The sequence below is a fragment of the Carettochelys insculpta genome, chromosome 2 (assembly GCF_033958435.1).
Source record: "Carettochelys insculpta isolate YL-2023 chromosome 2, ASM3395843v1, whole genome shotgun sequence".
NCBI lineage: Eukaryota > Metazoa > Chordata > Testudines > Carettochelyidae > Carettochelys > Carettochelys insculpta.
In genome coordinates this window covers 150720792-150739441 of record NC_134138.1, presented here as the reverse complement: position 1 = coordinate 150739441, position 18650 = coordinate 150720792, and the positions used below count along the sequence as shown (strand labels likewise).

Below are 18650 nucleotides of genomic sequence, written 5' to 3'. Positions count from 1 at the left end.
TCACCCTACTCTTTAGAGCTCCCCCTCAGGAAGTTGAAGGCTGCTGTTAAATCACACCTAAGTCTTCTCTTCTGTAAACTAAACAACAAGCCCAAATCCCTCAGCCTATCCTCATAGGTCTTGTGCTCCAGCCCCTTAATCATCTTTGTTGCCCTCTGCTGAACCTGCTACAGCACATCCACAACCTTTTTATACTGGGGGGTCCAAAACTGGACACAATATTCCAGATGTGGCCTCACCAGTGCCAAATGGAGGGGAATAACTACTTCTCTAGATCTGCTCGAAATGCTCCTCCTAATGCACCCTAGTATGCTGTTAGCCTTCTTGGCTACAAGGGAACACTGTTTACTCATGTCCAGCCTTTCATCCACCGTATCCCCTAGATCCCTTTCTGTCATACTAGTGCTGAGCCAGTTGGTCCCCAACAATGCTTGGGATTCTTCCACCCCAGGTGCAGGACTCTACACTTCTCCTTGTTGAACCGCTTCAGATTTCTTTTGGCCCAGTGCTCCAAAAGTCTTCCATGAGTGCGGAGCTGCCCTTCCCAGGTTGCCCAGGGCCCTGGAGAACCCGTTGGCTTCCCTGGACATACAGGTGTTAGCTATTCATTAATGGGAGGGGAGATGCCAAGAAGCAAACTTCCTATTAAACTGTGGTTCACTGGAATTGTGGAAAAGTTTAGATCCCACTCTGTTATGAACACAGGTGGTAGTAAGCATCACACAGAAAAATATTACATTTTCAGAACCTGTCACATGTAGATTTACATATATTATGAAGAATGTGTTTTGCATGAAGATATTGTCTTAAGCGTGATGCAACGTGTGAGATGAAAACTGTAATTTTTTGCATACCATAAAGAATGTGCCATTTTAAAAAGAAAATTGGTGCAGTTACTTTGGATTGAAGGGTTGGGATTTTTTTCTATAAGAAATTAATGAAATTAATAACTATTTTTATTAACTTTATAAATTCAGTCCCTCTAAAACATCCCTTATTAAAAACATTTTAGATAAAATGGCCATATTAAAAAAATGAAACTATCCTTAAACATTTCAAAATCATAGGCTCCAGCAAGGGCGGATATTTATAGATCTGTTCTTACTGCTCGACAGAAACACAGCGGTAGTAGTCCATCCTTAATTTCTTTATATTGACCTGTTATTTGACGTATTCTGAAGAAACCTACTTTAATACTTAAGGGATAATTTGCTTTACATTTTCAAATACTTGGAGTTGAATGAGAGATAATTACAGAAGATATATGGAGAGTTTTTATTCATGGGCTTTTGTCTTTTAATAATAAAATGAGAACTCAAAATTTGTTATTGTAAAGAGCAATAGGAAGTGTTCAGGAAGCTTTGGAATGCTCTCAGTTTGGACGCTTGCATTATGGTATGGTGAGATAAAGCTAGAGTAAATCTAGCGAGGAATTAACCTTAGCACTGCCAACCCCAAGTGTGTACAAATCATGTCAGTCCCTCACACCATGGAGATTTAAAAATGAACAAACTTGGGGTTGCTTTTCTTTGGCTTCTTGCTTCTTAGACTTTAGGATTCTTGTTTTACAGCTTTGCTTTTCTATTGGGAGGACTGGAAACATACTTTTTTAAAATAAAGGATGAGATTCTCACCTATTATTATTACCCCAGAAGCTGGGGTTTCAGAAAAACATTACCTTGACATTTGTTAAACAATTGCAAGAGCCGCTAATGCTGTATTTATGAGAGCTTGATTACAGTGGTGAGAAGGCAAAAAAAAAGTACTTCCAGTGACACAACAAAAATGGTATGAGCCACAGCTATTACTGCCCCGGGTACATATGCCAGGGTCGGGGACAGAGAGACAAAAACACTTTCCACACAATCCACTTTCACCTGTAATTAGGGAACACTGACTCTGCCTCCAGCACTGCCACTAAAAGGTTGAGATAAGGGTGGTGTGCTCTCAGTCTTCAGGTACGTATAAATCCCTATAGCTGACAAAGTCACTGAGAGTGAGAAGTGCACTTTATAAATGGTGGGCTCAGCTGCACCTGCATTAGCTTAAAGCCTCTGCAGGAGTTCTCTTTAAGTCAGCCAGAATTCTGCTCAGTGTTCCCTCTGCAACGGTGCCATCTCTGACCTCGAGGGTTATGTTTTAAAGGTACAATCTAATTTCCAGCAGATCTAGCGAAGTTACTACTCCCTTCTATACAGCACTGGTGAGGCCACATCTGGAGTATTGTGTCCAGTTCTGGGCCCCCCAGTATAGAAAGTATGTGGATGCACTGGAGCCAGTTCAGCAGAAGATAACAAAAATGATTAGGGGGCTGGAGCACATGACCTACTAGGGAATGCTGAGGGATCTGGGCTTATTTATTTTGCAGAAGAGGATAGTGAGAGGCAATTTGACAGCAGCCTTCAACTTCCTGAATGTGGGGCTTAAACAGGATGGAGAGAGGCTGTTCTCAGTAGTAACAGATGGCAGAACAAGGAGCAATGGTCTGAAGTTGCAGAGGCAGAAGTGTAGGTTGTATATTAGGAAAAACTATTTCACCAGGAAGGTGGTGAAGCACTGGCAAGAGTTACCTAGACAGGTGGTAGAATCTCCAGCCTGAAAGGTTTTTAAGTTCTGGCTTGACAAAGTCCTGGCTGGGATGATTTAGTTAGTATTGATACTGCTTTAGGCAGGGGGCTGGACTTGACTGCCTGATGTCCCTTCCATCCCTAAGATTCTATGATTCTGTGAATTCAAACATGCCAGAAAATAAATGTATTTTATATATATATATATATATATATATATATATATATATGCATCAAATTTGAGTCTCTGTAAGAATCTGGTAATACAAATTTATACTAAGGAAGGAAGGGAGAAAAAGATTCCTAGGTCATGCAACCATTTATTACAGCAAAACTGGCACGGAATAAGGATTAATAAGCACTAGGCTGCTTCTTTCTCTGATGAAGTGACATCTTTCTTTCATTTCTGTACAGGATTTAGTGCTCCCAGACTCTATCTTCAGTGCTCTGAAAGCAAGACCCATCAGTTCTCAGAACAGCTACAGGCCGTACCTAAAGAATTATTAATGTATTTTTTCTTTTTTGTTTCTGAAATTGTTATTGCTAAGCCTCAGACTGTAAGCCCTGTTGATACAGTTGACCAAGTTTTTTCCTTCAACGTCTTGCAAATGAACTGGCTAGTTCTCTTTCTTTCAAACATGCTTTTACAAGTGTTGTAAGTCATATGAAAGAGAAATGATCATTGTGGGCATTATTTGAAATCACACTCCCAGACCCCAAGGTTGGTTGTAAAGGATACACAATCAGTCTCTGGCGTTCCAATGACTCTGAGGCTCCACCTAAGTGAAAATCTGCTCAATAGCTCTGCTCTATTGCCCTCTATGCTGTGGCAGAGAAAGGTTTTAGGAAATCAGTCAGGCATCACTTTACCTACCCAAAATTAATTATTGATTTCCTGTGGTGCGCATGTGATAGTGACAAGACCTAATCTAATGAATAAAACAGCTGTAGGGAAAGGTAACAATCTGTGAGACAAAGCATGAAGGACAAGACATCAGACATAATAGGGTTCATTATTCATTTTGCTGCTGTTACACGCAGCTAAATAATAAGCCTTTCAAAACACCACAATAAAATAACAAATGCATTTTTCAAAGTAGTACCATTTCATATACCTCTCATAAAGGAACAATTTCTATAGTCAACTTACAAAAATCATGACTGTATTTGGCCGTTGGACCAACATCTTTGTCTTCCATGTTTTTTCCTGCATACTTGTTAGCTCAAAATTAAATATTTAATGAGATGAGATTTTGGCTAATATCTAGTGCAAACAAGGGGCACTTACAAGCAAGAAACTCTATCCACCAACGCTATTTGGTTTTCAGTCACATTTTTATTCCAGATGCAATACTTAGATATCATGTAATATGGATATGCAATAGTCAAAGTGGGAAATTTAATCCCTAACAGAAACCAGTTATGGGACATGTGTTGTTCTACCCCAAACTCCAGGTCAGCAGATTAACTCATCCTTAAGGTACTTACACAGATCAGAACACAGAGAACACTTTTCACATTTTACCAGCAATATCAGCAGATGAACCAATATGGTGTTCTTCTACTCCACCTCCGGACATAAAGGCTATGTGTACACTAGCCAAAAACTTCGAAATAGCCATGCAAATGGACATTTCAAGTTTACTAATGAAGCGCTGAAATACATATTCAGTGCCTCATTAGCATGCGGGCGGCCGCGGCACTTCGAAATTGATGCAGCTCACCGCCGTGCGGCTCGTCCAGACAGGGCTCCTTTTCAAAAGGACCCCGCCTACTTTGAAGTCCCCTTATTCCCACCTGCTCATAGGAATAAGGGGATATTGAAGTAGGAGGGGTCCTTTCGAAAAGGTCCTTTCATTTGGCTAGTGTAGACACGGCCAAAATGTGATAAAAAACAACAATATGACAAATCTAATTTAAGGAACTAAAAGAACAAACCAACCCCAATCTTCTGTCCTCATCTATAACCCAATGGTGAAGAACACATTAGGAATGCTTCCAGTGATCAAGAACCATTTGGGTTTTGTGCAGCCTGGGGAATAGTTTTTCAGTTCCAAAATAGGATGATAAGTTCCTTTATATGTGGAGGCACCACAGAATCCTGTGATCCAAACGGGTCTTAAAAATTTGTATGTACACTCATGCTGCACTAGGTTTTGGTTCTAATACATTTTTTCAAGAGTATGGAGTCTCTCCACTTATAAAGCTGAAGGACTGTTGTGCTTATTAACAAACTCTTACAGTTTAAGCACACACCTGGACAGAATTCACTGACAAAAAAGCCATGTGGATGCTTTGTGAGGGGTGGGGGGAGGGGCTGGCCCTGTGTGGACAGACAGGGCTTCTGTGTCACCGGGCAGCCCCATCTTCTGTGCTTCCAGTTAGCCATTCTGTCGAGGTAGCAGCTGGGCACTCTGGCTGCTCTCTGTCACAAAGTGGATGGACCGAGCAATCCTCTTTAGTGTGTGGCCATGATCTGTCAACAGAAGTTTTGCTGGAAGATATCTTCTGATAGTAACTTTTGTTGACGGATCGCTGTAGTGTAGACATAGCCATGGAATGCAGAGACTTGAATACAATATTTCTTTCTTATTGGTTATGTCTGCACAGTGCACTGCTTCTGGCAAGGTCATGCAAATGAGGGCACTCTACAATCCAAATGGCCACTTATTTGCATAGTCACTCAATTTCGCTGTCCCAATGGAGGCTTCTGTCTTCACAAAACAAGCTGTGTAGATGGGGTTCCATTGACCAAAAGCCCCCTTGTTGACAGCCCCTGATTCCAGTGACATCCATTTTTAAATTAGATGTCTATTTTGATACCAGTACCTAAATTTCTATTTCAAATTGGTGGACAATGTAACTAATGAAAAGTACTTCCAGAGCAACTGTCCACCAATGGTTATTAGATCACGTTGGACACCAAAGAGTTGAAACTAGGTTATCAATATGCAAGTTTGACATTTACTCAGTTGGACTGCTTGTGTTGAATTTGCATTTTCTAGTTGCATAAAACAAGCGTTTTTATTTCCCTAAAGTGCAGAGATGAACTACATCTTACTGAAGCAACATATGGAAACATCAACAGAAGAAACCCAAAATAATACATCACAACAGTACACCAATATTTCTTCATTTCTACTAGAAAGTGAACAAAAATGTACCAGAATCATAGCTATATGATAAAATATCAATCTTTGCTCTGCTATTTTAATACTGCATTATAAAAAAAGTCCAGCTGACTTAATTTAACTTCAAAGCTAGCGGTTGCAACCAAAGAAAACAATTCAAAATTACTGAAAATGTATGAGTTTCTAATTTCATCCTAACTGGTTTAACTTTCTTATTACAATCACCAAGAATCTCTCTGTTATAGAGATGCTTGCCCCTTTACCTACCTTTTAGGCTACAAGCAACAAGACCACTCTGTAACTAAGAAGGACCTCTAGTTCTGTATTTTAAAAATGACATACCTTTAACAAATGGTTATTAGAGATGCATGAACTAAACTGAATAAAAGAGCAACCAAAACAAAGAACTACCAACACTGGATGAGGGGTTGGATTGCACTCTCAGCAAGTTTGTGGACGACACTAAGCTAGGGAGAGAGGTAGATATGCTGGAGGGTAGGGATAGGGTCCAGAGTGCCTTAGGCAAATTGGAAGACTGGGCTGCAAGAAATCTGATGAGGTTCAATAAGGACAAGTGCAGAGTCCTGCACTTGGGCCGGAAGAATCCCAAGCATTGTTACAGGCTGGGGTCCGACTGGCTCGGTAGTAGTTCTGCAGAAAAGGACCTGGGAGTTGTAGTGGACGAGAAGCTGGACATGAGTCAACAGTGTGCGGTTGTAGCCAAGAGGGCTAATGGCATATTAGGTTGCATCAAGAGGAACGTTGCCAGTAGACCCAGAGAAGTGATTGTTCCTCTTTATTTGGTTTTGGTGAGGCCACATCTGGAGTACTGTGTCCATTTGTGGGCCCTCAATTATAGGAAGGATGTGGATACACTGGAGAGGGTCCAGTGGAGGGTGACCAAAATAATTAGAGGGCTGGAGCATATGACTTATGAAGAAAGGTTGAGGGAATTGGGACTGTTTAGTTTGCAGAAGAGAAGACTGAGGGGGGACGTGATAACAGCCTTCAACTTACTGAAGGGAGGTTGCAAAAAGGCTGGAGAGAGGCTGTTCACAGTGGTCATGGATGGCAGAACACGGAACAATGGTCTCAAGTTGCGGCTGGGAAGATCCAGGTTGAACATCAGGAAAAACTTTTTCACTAGGAGGGTGGTGAAGCATTGGAATGGTCTACCTAGGGAAGAAGTGGAGGTGTTTTAAGTATTGCCTCAACAAAGCCCTGGCTGGGCTGATCTGATGGGTTTGGTCCTGCTTAGAGCAGGGGGCTGGACTCGATGGCTTTTTTAGGTTTCTTCCAGCCCTTTTGTTTTATGATTCTATGATTTAATAAAATCTAACACCTTGAAACAACACACATTAACAATTTCAGCAAGTTTTTCTATTAAGTGACAGCACTTCCTGGGTTTGATTGTTTTAATCTTTAATGTAAAATAGCAATTTGCTTATCTGTGGCTATCACCACACTGTGTTGACACATTTGCATCCCAAAGTATAAATCCCAGGTCTAAACACCGTGCTTGAAATAGCAGGGCTATTTTGAGCACATTATTTCATTCCCACTACTCCTCATTGCACAAATTGTGTACATTATTTTGGGTTACGGCTACAGTGTAGCCATAGCCTGTACGCCAGCACTTTAACACAGGTAGACAGACTTCTGTATGCTTTTTGGGCATAGCTAGATTTTTTTCTGAAGTTTGTTTCTGATACTTCCAGAACTCAGGTAATATTTAAAAGGAATAAAAACTAAAGAAAATCAAAAAGATATCGTCATATAATTTTTGAAGTTGCACAGTGTTCAAGATAAAAAAGCTTATATTGCTCCATGAATCTGTATGTGTGAATAAAAAAGTCCTAAAGTCGTGACCATACATATACCTGGAATCCCTTCAGATTTTAGACACCTGCCTGCATCTTTAGTCCAAAGCAAACTTCTGAATTTATAGCTAAATAACTCACTTCAAAAGAAAGCCTGTTGGTCAAAGATACTGACTGGAGGGGCATATTTGTAATTTGTCCCTCTTAAGGGAGAGTGCAAAGTAACGTACTTTGTGCAAAGAGGAAGTATTTAATGAAAAGTTTTTCAAAACTATGAGCTAAAAGTTAGACTCCTACTTGTCTACTACACAACAAAATAAGAGACCTGGATTTCAAAAGCAAGCCCCAAGAGTTCACACAAAAGAAAAATGGAGCTTGCTTCCACAGTTACCATTGAATCATATGACTATGACACCATATAAATTATATACTCCTGCTAGACAGCTTCACAGAGAATTTAATGGAAAAGTAAACTCATACATGCAGTTTGTTGTTGACACCATTGCCATCTCTTGAATTTAGCGGATTTTGGAGGGGAACTATTTCATCTTTCACAAATTCTTTCCTTTACATCTCTTACAAATAATTTAGAAATTCTTCTGTTAGACCAGCAGACTGGTTACAATCCAGAATATTGAAGGAACATACAATAGTACCTCTAAGCCACTGGTCAAAAAGCAATGGTCAAAGCTACTGTTCTGGATGCTTACTGAAACTGAGATTCAGATCTCTGGAGGTTTGCTTTTTAACAGAAGCACACGCATTTAAGAATGGAATTTATATTTTGAGTAGAAATGTAAATAAAGACACACACACACACACACACACACACACACACACACAGAGTCATCAACACTGCATTTATGACTACAGCTAAATTAATAGGACGCAAAATATTTTTACTCTGTGATTCAGATTTTGATCTGCGCTACACCTGTGTAACTTCACTGAAATTACTCCAGGGTCACATCGATGTAAATGAGACCATAATCTGGTATTGACTCTTGACTTTAACACAGAACTAACTTTAGAACATTGTAAAATATTTGGAAGACAAGCATAAAGACTCATTTTCTAAAAAGATTATGAATGACTAAAACAACAAGAAGTGATACATTTAATGGGCTCTCAGACAAATGGCATTAAAAGAATGAAAATACCTCACATGCAAAATGGAACAAATAAAACTGAAATTTTATCACATACAGTTTCTAATGAGGCCACTTAAAAATGACAGTCTTTCAGGAACATATCTGAAGCATATATTAAGACCAGATTCTCTCATTCCATCATGTGCTGCTGTCACCGCTATAATTTTGATTCAAGAGGGTTTTATATCATCTTTGAACAGACGTAAATGATGATATAGGTGCCAGCCAGTGGAGTATTGGGCCAATATATAATACCTTTTGTGATTCATCCAGTGCTGGGTGTTAGCCCATCATGAGAAGTATTTATTTATACACTGGAAATGGTACAGTATTTCATAGATTGTTTCATCCTGGTAATGGTTACTTTAAGCCATGATAAATGCCAAAAAAGTGATGATAAAATACTGGCAGTCTCTTCTCTTTGTAATATTATTAGTAAAAGGGATTAAGGAGGACTGGCAGAAATGTTATTTGAAATGTCAGATAAGATAGGAATGGTTACCAGCAAAGCCTGTACACTTATTCCATTGATTGAAAGATTGAAATGATAATTCTTTTGTGTTAAAAAAAAAGCATAATTGCTATGTCCTGTGTGACTAACAACGAAATCTATAAGTGTTTGTTATGTCTGTACCACAACACTTGTTCACAGGTTCGCAGGTGTGATGTCTACGAAATATGGGGTAGTTGTTGTTTTCTTTTGCAATAATTCCACACAGTCACATTTTAGCAGGGAAAGGAAGGATATAAGGGTAAACAAAAAAATGCGCCGCTAAGGGAATGGAATTTTGGTATCTAAAATCCAACAATGTTCTTATAAAAATGATGTTATGTTACACCAGACTGAGTCTCATTGGTTTATGTCTGTATAAAATCCGTTTGTTCTACTCCTACTAACACAGGATATTTATATTTTGTCAAGAAATTTGTTGATACTTTGAACACATTCACTTTATCCACAGAAAACATTAACTTGATCAATTTTGTTCCCATAAGGAAATGTACTGATTTTTTTCAAAAAAAGTAGGCTTGGATCACAACAGAAGTGCTTGACAAACAGTATTATATTTGTTAACTGAAATATTTGCAGTAAGTGTATTTCTGAATGAAAGATGTGAATAATCAACAGAAACTTATGTGAATAACAGATAGCTTTAAAGGGAACTAAGTGGAATGAGCTTGTATGTCCCTCTCCTCTCTCTCCAATATGCAATGTTCATATAGGACACTGGTCATGTGACTGCATCACTTAAATTAATGGCACTACTGGTAAGTAAAGTGAACAGGATTAGATCTATAGTGCATATGTTACTAAACCTTGAAATGTATCATGCTTTTATTCTGTAGATTTATAAAAGATTTAAATATCAGAGGGGTAGCCAAGTTAGTCTGTATCTTCAAAAAACAACAAGAGGTCCAGTGGCACCTTATAGACTAACAGATATTTTGGAGCATAAGCTTTCGTGGGCAAAGACCTGCTTCGCCAGATGAAATCCACGAAAGTTTATGCTCCAAAATATCTGTTAGTCTATGAAGTGCCACAGGACTTCTTGTTGTTTTTATAGATTTAAATGCGCTCCCCATAGTTCTTGTGAATGCAAACCTTAGTATGTGTAAACATCACAATTCAAGACTGGTCAGATGACAGCCAGAATACCTGGGTTTGGGAATAGATTCTAGTTTCTTGGCTCTGCGAGAGAGTACACTGAGCATGCCATGACCCAGAACAATGGATAGGTGAAAATCCTCTGTCCTCATTCACTCTGAAGCCTGGGACCACCCACTGCCATAAATCAATTATTCAGTCAATCATTCATTTCATCAGGTAGCTGCATTTTCACAGTGGTATAGAAATGGGCTCTAGACAATGTTTTTTTTGTAAAGTTAGTGCTGTATTAATTAAATTATGGAAAGGTTACCTTACACAGGTACATCTTAAAATGCTGATGTGCACTTCAGTGAAAGTACTTTCCCCCAGCCCACTGATTCTCCAGTTACACGCCCCTTCTAGCAAAATGCATATATATTTTTATGAATAATTTTAAGCACATGTGTCGTCCTATCAAACAGCTGTTTTGATGGGAATGTTTCAGTGCTGGTTGGGGCTTAAGTCTTTGCTGTGGTATTGAAGTGACACAAAGGCCCTGGCACTGGAGACAATTTCATCTAAAAAAGAACAGATCTTGAAAGGATGTAGGATGTATCATTTGGATTTTCTTCCAATTAGTCCATAGTCAATATTTCAGAGTATATCACAGCATCATACATTGACATGTTAAAAGGGCAAATAGATTTATTTTACTTAGAGAAGAACATCAGTTACCCAGGATTTTGACAGTCTCTGGCAATTTTCATGGAACTTTTAGCAGTTTACAGCTGCATTAGTCTTCAGATTCCATGAAAAGTGACTCCTCTTCTACCTCTTACGTGGCTTAACTGTTTGATAAGGCTTCCTACAATTTTTTAAATCCTGCTCAGCCAACGACAGATGAGCCCAAACCTTTAGTGTCTACTTTGGCATCATTAAATATCTGTCCCAATATTCTGTCTACTCTGTGATATCACAGTACATGGTGAAGGACAAATTGCCATTAGTAACTTCTCTGCTTTCAAATGATGATTATATTTTTATTCTTAAATTGGGTGACAGGGACAAATATTGGCACTACCCAATGCAACACACAAATCCACAATAATGAATGAAAAACTGTACGTTCTAAATGTATTGTGATTTCCTATTTATAACCTGAAAGACATAAATACAGAGGCCCTGTGTCTACATGAGCCCCTTTCTTTCAGAAGGGGCATGTTAATGAGTGGGTTCGAAAGATGCTAATGAGGCCAGTTTTCAAAAGCCCCTTCTTCCTATCTGGTGTTAGGAAGAAAGGGCTTTCGAAAACTGGAGGGTCCTTTTGGAAGGTCCCCATCTCCACGGGCAGCACGCAATTCAAAAGCTGCACTTTCAAATTGCTGCAACTGCCATTATGCTAATGAGGTGCTGCATATTCATGGCAGCGCCTCATTAGCATCTTTCGAACCCACTCATTAGCAAGACCCTTCCGAAAAGAAGGGGCTTGTGTAAACCCAGCCAGGAGCTGCGTCTACACTTGTATGCCTCTTTTGAAAGAGCTATGCAAATTAGGTAAATCAAAAATGCAAATTAGATACAAATTTGCACATCTGACACCTCATTTGCATATTCTTATTTTGAAATAGCTTCTTTTGGAAGAAGAAAACCAGTGCAGACACTGCTCTTTCGAAAGTAAACCCCATCTTCAAAAGAATCCTTCTTCACGTTAAAAAAAGGGGTTTACTTTCAAAATAAGAATATGCAAATGAGGTGTCAGGTATGCAAATTTGTACCTTATTTGCATTTTGATTCACCTAGTTTGCATACCTTTTCGAAAGGGGCATGCAAGTGTAGATACAGCCATGAATAAAATGACACAGTGTAAAGATGCAATTCAGAGAAAACATTCTTTTCATGACAGTTTCTCAAGCTCTTTAATATCATAAACCTTAGCGCAAAGTGGAGCTTGTTTTTACCGAGCAAATTTTGGTGTAGGTTAAATTATTTAGTTATCTTTTTTACTTGATCTTTTTGTCTACAGATTTGAGATCATTTTAATTTGCTAACCATGAAATTTCTCAAGTTGCTGTTAGTTAAGAGTAGTTATCTCCTTAAATTCTCAAGTTGATGAAAAAAGTCTGAGAGGCAACAAATGAAAATGTGCTCTTTCTCACTATAGCTATATTTTCAGCAAACAAAAAAGCAGTCATGTAGGACTTTAAAGACTAACACAATAATGTATTAGGTGATGAGCTTTCTATAAGGCTATAGCTCTGAAGGAGGGGGGCTGTCCCACGAAAGCTCATCATGTAATACATTATCGTGTTAGTCTTTAAAGTGCTACGTGCATAAACTGTTACAGAGCTCTGCTAATGACATGCATAAGCTATCATGGACTGCAGGAGCTCTGCTAGCGTAACGTGTGTGCCCCTGGATGTATTTCCCACCACACAGAACCTCAACAAAGAGGCCAAATGATGACAGTGGGGATGTCAGGAAGGTTTTTTTAGCCTCAGACCACTGGTTAAATCCCCACAGAAAATCAAACCACTATCACCAGGTAGTGACGAGTTTGAAATCCAGGCCAGCTCAACAGTGAGCCATCTCGCATCTGAGAGGCTCAGTTTCTCTCCACCCAGCCCTCGGGTTTTGCTGTCTTGGCATTCTGGTCAAACAAACATCCCAGACAATTCCAAGCAAGGTAAAACTCTTCTTAGATGAGTACCAGTAAGGTAGTATTATGGACCCAATCTAGCAAGACAGCCCCAGCCTTCAGACATTAAATACCCACAACAGACCTCACATGCCAGCCCAATCCACTGTAAAGTTAATCCTGCTAAAAAGGGCCAGAAAGAAGAAATCCTGCCTTTAGGTTTGATCTAAGGGCCATTAAACTCAATACGAGTGTCCATTGATATCAATGGGCACTGAAACATGCCTTGCGGAGAGCTCATACAAAGCTATCTAACTCCACTTCACTCATTAGGGAAACAGCTCCTGGATTGCATTAACTTTTCTGCAAAGCCCCAAGAATAAGGTGACCATTCATCCCGTTTTAGCCGGGACTGTCCCTTTTCTAAGGTCCCTGGAAAATGCCCCCACTTTTTTCTTTTTTAAAAAAAAACAGGCTAATTGCCCCATATGTTGCAAAGCAGGGACCTGAATTTTAAAGAGACAGCTCCTTAAGCAGCAGGGGCTGTCTGTGTAAAGAGCCCTCTGCAGGAGGCATGTAGACTCTTCAGCAGATTGTTTAAAAATGCTGTTACCAGCAGCCCTGGGGGCGCGGGAGGTCTGGAGGGCCAGAGCCAGGCTGTGTGGTTGCTATGCATTCCGCTCACGCTGCCGGAGAAAGACAGAGGAAGCTGTGTCTCAGAAAGTTCTCCCCCTACACACACTGCTGGCATGTAGTAGGACTGGGATAGGGAGGGCAGGGCCCTATGGCAGGAACAGCGGACAGTCACATGGGGAAAAAGGGAGACAGCTGCTAGAGGGTTGCATTCAGCTTGGTAGCCCACAGTAGTGCAAACAGGCAAGTCTCTGGAGTAAAGAGCAGCTGGGCCCAGGCCAGGGGTTAGATGGGGGATCCTGCATTTGGAGGAATCCCATGGAGGATGGAGGACAGGGCTCAGGAGGGAGCAGAGACAGGAAGAAGGGGAAAAAGAAGGTGAATCATGGAGGGTGGCTAATAGAGCTGGGTTAACTTTTCTGGAGGCCTGGACTATTAGATTTTGTGGGGTTCCCAAGGATCCAGGGTCAGCACAAAACTCATGGGTTCAGAATAAGGGAGGGTTTGGAGTGTGGGTGGGGGCTCAGCCTGGCCCACTGACAGATGGAGGCAAAGGGGGCAAGTGCTTCGGACCCAAGGCAATTTCAAATGGCATGGAAGCCTCAGACCCTTTTAAATTGCTATGGCAGACATAACCCACCCTCCACCCCCTTTTGGGGAGACTAACCTCTCCCACCCCGGCTCCATTCTTTCTACCTGTGCCGTCCCTGAAAGACCAGAACCACAGCCCCTGTACCCTGTGAGAGGAGGTGGAAAAATGTGAGGTGATGGGAGAAATAGAGTGGGGCTAGCGAGTTTGGCTGCTTCACTTTGCATAGGTGTTAGTGGTTTAGAAGGAAAGAGTTCTTTTCACAGCACAATTCTTTAGGAGTTTTGTAGCTATCAGACATTGATCAATAATTTTTTTTTTAATTTTAAAGTCCTTCATAAGGGGCTGCCAACAAAGGGGGTTTTTGCCAGCAGAACCGCATCTACACTGCTTGTCTTCTGCTGACAGCAGCCTCTGCTGCCGGGGCGATCTTGCCCGAATATGCACATGAGCAGCAGGAATATGCAAATGAGCAGCCATTTGCATTTTCGAGACTGCTCATTTACATCAAACTGCAGGCACTACAGCTCAGTGTAGAAATGCTTTTACTTCTGTTCTCAGTCAAATGCCTTAAAGCCTGAAGTAAGTGCTTCTCTCTGTCTTCATTTAATCAGTCTTGTTAATTTAGAAACTGCAATTGTTGCTTTAGCTTTTGGCATCTAAAGTCAGGAAATGCTTTTCAGTCATTGAGACACAGTAAAACTTGTGCAACCAGCTGCCCTTTCCAGGCAACCTCTTGGTTTAGAACACTCAAAACATACTAAGTACAATTCTGCGGTACTTTTATGAGAAGACCTGTCATTTTGTGTAAAACTGATTTTTTGCCAGTCCCTGAGGAGCTTGCATAACCTTGTTCCACTTTATGTACCTGTTAGTACTACAACCTTGGCTAAAAATGTTAGGGGTACAGTCTGCAACTCTATCTTACACATTACAAAGGCAATTTTCCCACCTTTGATATGCACAGGAATGACATACATCCTCCTAATTTAATTTACTTCCTTCACTTGTCCTGTTGATAACAGGTGACTTCACCCACTTTTTTTCCCTCCCCCTGCTATATAAACTCTGGATTCTTTTTTTCTACTCAAATCTGAAGAAATGGGTCTTACCCATGAAAACTTATTACTTAATCTACAAATGTTTTAGTCTTTAAGGTGTTACAGGACTGCTTGATTTTGTGAGCTTACAGACTAACAGCTTCCCCTCTGAGGCTTTCTACACATCTGTTATGAGAAAAGCTGTGCTATGGAGGAGGCGAGTGGTGTCACAGACAGCAAGCGACAATATCAGGCTTCCACTAGCTGGACAGAGCTTCTATCTTCAGTGGTGAGTCTACGACCTTCACTGGCAGAAGCTGTCTGGGGGAAATGCTTGATCAGTACGCCTCCTGTATGCCCTGGCTGTGCTCCTTCCTAAGTCAAACACGCTTCCTGGGCCACACTGGCTGGTTCCTGGCCTCACAGCAGAGAGGAATTTAAAGGCAGCTTTCAACCCTGAGCTCCCACCTCTGCCTGAACTCTCTGCCACTGGGCGGATGCAGTTTGGGTTCTGCCAGAGATAGTGAATAAAGTCCATAGTACTAAGTAGTATTATCAAAACATAAAAAGCTTTCAAGTTTTATACCAACAATGACAACAAATCAATGTTCTGGTTACTTCAGTAATGCAAATGTTATTATTCTATATCATATTATTCTTTCCCCTTTTTACTGTAATGTCAATGTGCGCAACTCTAAAACACATCAGACTTAGGACATCTCGTCCCTCAGGCAGCAGGACAAATACAGATGAATTTCCTTAAAATTAATGTTGGGCTTGTTACTGAACCAAGTCATAAAACAGAATCACGCTTCCAGTCCAGCCTCTCTCACATGCTAGTGATTAACTGGGAATAATGAGACGGATATTTTTAGGACACACTAATGCATTTCAGACACCTGCACAATTGGATTTAGCTGCAATGTGGAAAAATCCCTGCCAGCGTGTGATACTACAAAGTGCTGGCCATGTCACACAGCCAGCTGAAGCTGGATTCCTTCATTGTTGCCAAATACAGATGCTTTAGTGGGAAAAAATAATTCTATTGACTATTTATGCCCATATTGCATGACAAATATTCTTGGTTACATAATAGAGACCTTCAGCGCTCTCTTGTTTTATATACTATTTTTTAAAACATTGTGAAAGAAAGAAAATGCCAAAGGCATCAATTCTAGTATACAGCTAAGTATTCAATGGACTAATATGAAGGAAGCAAAGGAAATAGCTCCTTTTGGCAAAGAGCTTTTCTTGATTCATTCTGCATAAACATCGTTGGTCATATTGTGTACTACCTTTATAAACCTTAAAAAATACGTATCTGTCTGCTAATGTGCAGTAGCATTTTTAGTGAAGATAATTCTTAGAAGCATTTGATATTTTCTGTAATAAATTATTACACAGTGGGCTTGTCTACAGTTGCCCCCCAAAATTTTGGGGAGTAAAGGCACTTTGAAGTATCATGGGCACTTCGAAGCGCCTGCAGCTACACGCATGCTGGCACTTCGAAGTTTGACACTTCGAAGTTGCCGTGGGGAAGAATTAGCTTAATGAAGGGCTGCATATTCACCACAGCACTTCATTAGTAATCTCCTATCACCCTGATTACCATGCCCCCTTCAAAGCTGGAGGCAAGTGTGGACCCAGCCAGTGGGTGGTAGCAGGTTGTCAAGACACATGAAGACTAAATAATTCTTTCATTAATGTAGCTTAGTGCATGGGAAAGGCATTAGATTAACTGCCTGGGATACTGGCCTGTATTTTACCCCGCCAGGGTTAGCTCAGGAAGGGATTAACAAAATTAATTCTACAAAATTATTTGAAGCTTAAGAAACTAGCCAGCCCCTGCAAGCACAACAAACTTTACCTTCAAAGAAGCATCTCCCTAGTCTGTGCTGAGAATCACTCCATCCCAGTATCTCAGGTATCCTCTCTTCTCAGAGGGCCCCTACCCTTTCTACTCTTCTCTACGGCCTTCCAAACTTTCTCCAACAGTAGCTCAGGTGTGCGAAAGAATAATATTTCAAACCCAAGACAACTGGGGCAGACTGAGGCAAAGACTTCACACGACTCAACTCCTTTCAGCCATGCAACGCATACAGCACAGGCAGTGACACTGTGAGCTTCCTCACAACCACCATTAAAATGCCTCACCTTCGACTGGGAGTGGAATTAAACGCCTCGTCTCTTTGCATAGACTACAAAGAAAGGTGCCAATTAGAGGCAACTGTGGTGGTAATTTTTGTGATGTGAAATCCTGAGTACTAGGAAGTGATCTGAGACTGCTATTTATATGCACATGTATGCACATAAACACCACATTTACACGCATGTGTGCGTGCGCATCCATTTACAAGTGTTCTGTGATAGGCGCTTGCTAGACCATCACCTATCATTTATGCACGTAAGAAGTTTATTTTAAGTAGTTCATTTTAAATATGCTGTGCATAGGAAAAGCACTGCAATTTACAAAAAAGCGGAGGCTGGCAGCCTTCTCAGAATGATAATAGGAGCCACTGCCTTGCACCTCTAGACTGCCTCTGAATCAAGCCTGTGTTACTAGTGCATGAAAGCTGCCAGTTGGATGGACGTGAAGCACTTAGGTCTCAATCCAGTTCCAGGGATACCAATATCCATATCAGAAAAGCACCACCACTGAAGGCACCGCCATTGGTGGTCTCAGCAGAGAGGCGAGGGATTGAATGAGTTGGGAATCTCACACTCACCCCTATGGTGGTCTCTCCAGGATAGGATTGAGATGCACTGATAGGAAAGGCAGAGGAGAGGCAGCTTGCACCACTGCTGACCATGCTGTACTGGTTCTGTGAACAGAGGACTTCACTCTCCAGGACTGTCAACTCCAGCACTTTTCATAAGAACTAAAATTCATTTAAGAAAAAACCTTTCCCCGAACAATAACAAAAATGCATGCTTTATGGGTCTTTTCTGTGTCAGACGTTAATAAAACCAGAAATGGGAACATGCAAAAACACCACAGCTAAACCCCACAACCTTTAGACTGTTGTGATTTAGACTTCAGAGTTTAGGCCCTTTAAAAGATCAAATAAAGTATTTTGGTCTCATGTTCCTTTAGCCCACCCCACACTGGCTAACTGTGCAGATGATCTCAAGTATGAAGAACATCTTACCTTCTTGTAGAGACTTCTCAGGTCTCTGTACTGCCACATGCTATTTAGGACCTGAGATGCTGCTTTTACCACTTTTGGTGAGTGTCTGTTATGAGAGAGACAGGGAGAGAGAGAGAGAAAGATGTCATTAATGCGGATTTGTGAGTCAGTTACAAAGGACGGAAGTTCACATACACTGTTCAGCTATTCCCCAGATCTGTCAGTATACTGTAAGAGCTTTAGATTCAGTAGTTTGCACAGCAACATTTAATTGACTGACAAACGCACTCCTCATAGATCCAAAAGGAACAAAACCAATACGCACTCGCGCTGTACAGTGAGTAAGCAACATGGGTTCACACCCACAA

At 40.7% G+C, this 18650-nt stretch overlaps 1 protein-coding gene across 1 annotated transcript in view; it reads right to left on the bottom strand.

Moving 5' to 3' along the window:
• The window catches only part of CTNND2 (catenin delta 2), a 747444-nt gene that overhangs the window by 51253 nt on the left and 677541 nt on the right, over positions 1–18650 (bottom strand). The window contains exon 16 of the mRNA XM_074985959.1: positions 18304–18388. Coding sequence (XP_074842060.1) covers positions 18304–18388 — 85 coding nt within the window. The remainder of the gene's footprint in view (positions 1–18303; positions 18389–18650) is intronic.